The following is a 6,284-nucleotide window of genomic DNA, read 5'->3' on the forward strand; positions in this document are numbered from 1 at the left end:
TAAGTGGTGGAGGGAGTGACCCATTTCTCCTGGATGGTGAAAGTTTTAAAATGAAATATATATATTTACAAAACAGTATGCTCAAATTGTCATTACCACGGCCAGAAATTACTTAAGAAAAAATCCAATAGGTGGCTCTATATCATGTGAATTTCATGTTCTCACAGTGCTACGGACATGAGCACGGAATATGGAATGTAATTATCAGCGACATAATTATCACTAGTGACAATAATATTCCGCTGAAATGTGTATTACTCTTCCGTTCTTGTTTATTTGAGCATTCTATTAGTGCTACCACGCGGCTTCTTGAAAGGTTTTGTTCCTAGATAACCAGCAGGCAAAAATTCAGAACAACTTACATTTTCCAGTGTACGCATGTAGGTGCGATTGCACTGTCATTAGTTTCTCTCTCGCTCGTGTCTCGCAAAGGGCTTGATCGTGCGGTGGACAGTGCTGCCAACTGTTCATATAAAGAACTAGTCCTAGTGCAGCGACGCTACTTTTGAATTTATAATCTCGTGACAAAGCCATTGGTCTGGATTGGTTAGGCCAATGGCCTGGATCAAGCAAAGGGGGTCTGGGGGCGTAAGCCCCAAGGTTAGAAGCCGCGAAGCGGCCCTAGGTCTCTAGTATCCCGCGTGACACCTCCATTGGTCTGGATTGGTTAGGGTAGGTTAGTAACAAAGCCATTGGTCGGGATATAGCAAAGGGGGTCTGGGGGCGCCAGATTAGAAGCCGCGAAGCGGCCCTAGGCCTCTAGTATCTGCTTGACACCTCCATTGGTATGGATTGATTAGGGTAGGTTAGTGACAAAGCCATTGGTCTGGACTGGTTAGACCATTGGTTGGCTACTTGGCAGAGTTCCTGTTTAAGATGAACTTTCCTGATGATACGAGGGTGCACAAGTTTTTTAAAGCTGCAAGCGTGCTGTAACCTCCCCTACATTAAGGTGAGATGAACAGAGTTCTTTCTTTACAGATTGCATTCACTTGTGTATTTATTGTGCAGTTGTGTATTTCTTGTGCGTGGGTTGGTAACGGAATTAAGTTTACTTCATTGCTGGGAGTGACGTCATATTCCATTGCGTCTCACCCAATGGAAACGCTGGTACGCAGTTAGGCGATGGACTATGGCGCGTGGTAAATTGTATTAGGTTATAAAGGCAAAATTACTTCTGGGGGATGGCAGGTGGGTTCTTAACTGTCGTAGTGAACTCATCTCTCCTCTACAAGGTATTCCACTTAAGATTTCCAACATATTACATCTTTATCATGCTATAAAAGTAATATAAGTCTTACTGAATTTCTACCAACCAGCAAAAGCGATCATAAAGGCGCTGAACGTGAAGAAATACGCCAGAGAATGCAGGAAGAGATTCCTACGGCTTGGAATGAGTGTATACGTGCAGTATAGTAATACAATGTGTATACCACGTTTATTAGTAAGAAACATATGCACTGCTTATATGAGGTTTATTCAGTAGAAGTGTTAAACAACTGTATAAGGACTTTTTATTAGCAAGACTTTTAGTGTCTGCATATGCCATAGCTCCTTATTCTGTAATAATAGCAGAGCGGCAACCTCTGCGGCTGTGAAAATGTGATATAATTCTAATGCTGAAGATGGCACACACATCCGGGCCCCAAGCCATCAGAATTAAGGTTAAAATCCCTGACCTGGGTACGAACGGAACCCAGGACCCTTGGACCAACGGCCAGAACATTAGCCGTGGAGCCGGTGATAACATTAATATACCCAGCGGCTCAGCTGGTAGGACAAGCTGCAGTGGAACAACTAGCCTGTGTTTTACCACACTTAAGTTACAGTACTGAAGCAACAAGATACCGGGCTGCCATGCTCGGAAAGTTATTCCAGAACAGTTTGACATTGCGGCTGAACTGAAGGTTATCTTATATGAAAGATGTCGGGATGCAAATTGGCCCATCTAACAATTCAGATTTTAAAAAGTCGTTTTGCTGATATCAAGATGCATAGATTCAAAATTTACTTAATTTCTGAACTTAACAAGTGTTTTGAATATAAGTACTTAGTGCCTTCTACACTGCTAATACATTGTCACAACTCACCTGTGCACAGGGGCACGGTATCCCCTGTCAGTTGTAAGAGGCGACAAAGTGCAGCCCATCTTGGCAGTATCCGTTGGTGACCATGGAGTCTCATACTGCACCAGTCTCCTCACGTTCATCTTTTCTACCCACCCTCAACTCTTCCTCCCTTCTAACCCCAACATCGTGCCACATTATCATCTTCACTTGAGCAGCTCATAATAGCAACCAACCAAAGAAAAAAAAAACAAGAAGGTAACTTTCTTGCAATGTGTCGCTTATCATATCATACAAGTGCGCACTCTGCCCAACAGCCAATAGGAAACAAGCAAGCGGCCTTTTTATTCACTCGCGTCAAATCTGTTATTAAAAAGCAACAACATAGTCTTGGCAACTCATACAGTCTCCATGTGTTAGAAGACCATCCAAACAATAAGAAAGTGTTGTGGAATGGCCCTAAATCTCTCCTCTGTTGACTGCACCAGATAGGGTTCTTCAATTACATTTTCTTACAGGCAACACTTCAAGTAGGTCCTTAATAGACAAAAGGGAAGGCCACGTGTATTACAAATTCAACATACGATTGCACTTGGATGAGGCAGCGCTAGGGTTTGCTCATTGCAGAGGCTAGAAGACATTCGTCACACAACCCTTGTATTACTGACAGGCAAGCAAGCCAAGTATAGTCATCTCCGGACAGGCCAGAGAGACCCTTGAAGAAGAAGAAGATAAAGGCACTATGGCACTAAGCTCTTTGCCACCATGAATTAGCCTGCTACTTATTTTTGTTTTAGGCTGAATGAAGATTCTAAACTGTTTTTTTTCACTTCCTGAGGGGGAATAGTTCCTATGTCCTTCCGAGCATGTCTTTACCATCTCGGCTAGGCAGGACCACATTATCGACAGGACAAGATAGAGAACAACTTGCGAGTCCTACAAATCCACAAAGACAAGAGGGTGAGTGTGTTGATTGTTCAGGGGCTAGCAATGTTGGAACACAAGGAACCACCAACAACTGACTTAGCAGTCATAGATTTAGCACACTACTATACGCCATAGTTCCTGGCATGACCGAGTGCAATCATATTTTGAATACGTAATACTCGAGACAAAATTTATAAAATATAAACGGTTAACTCAGACATATATTCAATCACAAATTCAACAGACACACTGAAGATGCTTTTCTGCCTATCAACATAAAAACCTGAAAATATCAAACATAACAATACAAAATTTCATTTCGTAAGTAGGTCTTCAGTCCAATCAAAGGGTTCTTCCAAAACAGAGCTAAGTTTGTTTTCTAGGTCAGCTAACTGAATGTCAGAATGTCTATGCTGCACTTCACATTCCTTAGTCATTACTCGCTCCCTTGCAACTTCGAGCTTAGAAGTCTGCACAGCAGAATCTTCGTCCTCGTCACTGCTAACAATACCGGAGTCGTCGTCTGCACCAACGTCCTTTGTGTTACGGGTAACGGAGGGCCTCTCCACGTCACGAACCAACGCCAGGAGGACGGAACCACACAGAAGAGACATGGGTGCAGTCGTGTGAGCTGGAGACGCCAGCAGAGTCCTGACACTCGCAGCACCGGGAATACCCAACATCTGGTGCTTTCCTACTTCAAGAGCCTTCACATCCGAGGTGGTTTGCTGAGCCATAAGAGCACCAAAGGGGGTCAAAGGTTGCCAAGATGCTATAGGCAGCTGGTCGATGGTGACTTCTTCTGCCTTACTACCCTTCAACTCGTCTCCTGTATTTTCTACTGTAAATAACTCCCATTTCGAGTTAGCGAAATAGAGTTGAGAACGATGTTGCTTATTACTTGGGGCAAACACAGCCCCCACTATTGCAGCATCATCTGTAATAAGTTTAGACTGTTTGTGTACTGGCTCAGAATGTAACGGCGAAAACAAAACCAGGTCATTTTCTGAAGTAAAGGCAGCCATAAGACTGGATTTATGATCAGAAATAAGTAGACTAAGATGTAAGTCCACAGTCCACATAAGAGACAAGGAAAGAAGATTCCACACGGCAATGCTGGTTCTACTGCCAGTAACAACTAAATGCATGCAATCGTTGTGTCCAAACTCTACGTGAGTGAGCTCGTGCTGAATGGCCACCGAACGAGTAAGACTGCACTTCATTTCACAAATGTCAGATATCCACACAGTCAGCGTCGGTCCAAACGTTGCAGCCAGAAGAGAGCTGTCATCGGAGAAGCTTGCGTCTTGAACAGGCAAGTTACGGAAGAAGCCTACGGATTCATTTTGCCAAACCTGGCCTTTTTTGTAAATGCTGGAACTACCGACAAGACTCCACAGTCTGAATTTCAGATCATCCCCAGTGGTCACCGCCATCAACTGTTTTGAACTGGATGATGGTTGAAATTCAATGGTGTAAACAGTGGATTTGTGTGGGTTTTCTATGGAAGTGTTAAGTGAATAAGTCTGTTTCTCATCGTTATATTGCCAAAACTTCAAGCGCAATTCAGGACTAGAATCTTTGTCATCACGCTGTTCCACAGTTGCCATCCACATTCCATCAGAGCTCAAAGCCAACCTGATCACATCGGTGTTGACAATAACTTTCTCTCGTTCCTGAGTTAGGATGTTCAGTCCAGTAACATTAACTTGGTAAAGCAATGTATTTTGCAACAATGAGAAAAACTGGACATGACCAGTACCACCATTCAACACTAATGCCTCGGAACGTGGATCTATGGACAGTCCTGCAGGGAATGCTGGCAAATGTCGTCGAACACATTCTGCGCTCCAAGAGAAATGCTGAATAACAGAAACAAGTCTCAGGGATGTATCAACTAATTGGATAGCATTATCCAGTGTCGAGATGGCAAGCAACAAATTCTCCGGAGCTACAGTCAAATGGACCACTGTTGCAGGTAAACGGGGTAAAAATTTCTTTTGATTTGGAGCTTCAACTGTCCACTTTACAAGTACACCTTCAGCACCCCCACTGTAAAAATGAGAGCCCACAGAAGAGAACACTATATCTCGAACAGGCAGGGTGTGCCAGTGGTATTCAGTATACACCGGCTTCGTACCGGTACTGTTAAAGAAATCGTGCCACAATAACACACGTCCAATTTTATCACCAACAAGAACACTGCAAAATTTAGGATGACATGCAACACAAGTTAATTTATGTTGACATTTAACACTCTGTTTTTTGCCACTATGATCCTTGCTCAATAAAGCAACCTGGAGCAACCGACCAAATATTCCAGCCACAAATGGTTGCTGCTCTTCACCTCCAAAGGCATAATTGTGGTAACGTTCCCATAACTCAATATCATATATATTTTTAAATTTCAGTTTACCAGTAGTAAAACAGAACATATTGATACGTAGTGTAGTTTTCCCAGTCTGTGATAACACCCCATATAACGAGCAATTCTTTTTGCTGCCAGGGTGTCCAAACAAGTGAAAAGATTTCAATACACAATTACCATCACAATCCAAGTTCAGTTTTCTAACCTGCACACCTTTCTTCCAGTTCCACTCAATAAGTTCACCTCTGTCCGAACATGCTACGAGATGATCGGGATTGTTCGGATTCAAGTGAACACCAATAGCTGTACTATCAAGACCTTCATAATTTCTTATGAATTCACCTGTTTGAGCATTATATGATCTCACAGTTTGACCCCACACAACGAAAAGTGTCTTGGTGTCCAACGAAAACACCGGGGGCCGTTTTATTACACTACCACCACCTCTCTGTTTCACAACAAACTCACTGTTCTTCGATTCCATGACTCATTTAGTAAAGAATATAGTAAAAATACTGCAGTTAACTCAACCAACGAACAGCACAAAACATTCCGAAAACTCCGAATACGCGAGCAGATTGGAGAAACGGGAAACACATGTTCCGTCCACTTTCGCATGGCACATTCCACGGAGCATACAAATACGTCTTTTTTTCTTCTTCTTTCCAGTTCCAATACTTTGTAAATGAAACACTGTCGAACACTCAGAAACATTTAGTTATGGTGACTAAGAAATACTTCATCTCACAGGGCAAAGATCACTGGTATGGGTGAAAATCTACATCTTGTGGGTGTAAGTGTAATAGACATAGGAGTAAGCACGGGGACACAAGGTACTATATCTTCACGCCGAAGTGACCCATCTTGGCGTCTTCTACTTTGACATACGGAACGGGTCTACAATTGGGAAGGACAAAGGATAG

General features: G+C 42.9%; 1 protein-coding gene across 1 annotated transcript; it reads right to left on the minus strand.

Moving 5' to 3' along the window:
- Nucleotides 1–3,196: 3,196 nt before the first annotated feature.
- Nucleotides 3,197–5,980, minus strand: l(2)05287 (WD repeat-containing protein l(2)05287). Its single transcript, XM_067156723.2, has one exon. The coding sequence runs from the start codon at nucleotides 5,843–5,845 to the stop codon at nucleotides 3,308–3,310; it is 2,538 nt and encodes an 845-aa protein (XP_067012824.2). The 5' UTR covers nucleotides 5,846–5,980; the 3' UTR covers nucleotides 3,197–3,307.
- Between the last annotated feature and the right edge of the window lie 304 nt (nucleotides 5,981–6,284).

This window comes from Anabrus simplex, chromosome 12 (assembly GCF_040414725.1).
Source record: "Anabrus simplex isolate iqAnaSimp1 chromosome 12, ASM4041472v1, whole genome shotgun sequence".
NCBI classification, from domain to species: domain Eukaryota; kingdom Metazoa; phylum Arthropoda; class Insecta; order Orthoptera; family Tettigoniidae; genus Anabrus; species Anabrus simplex.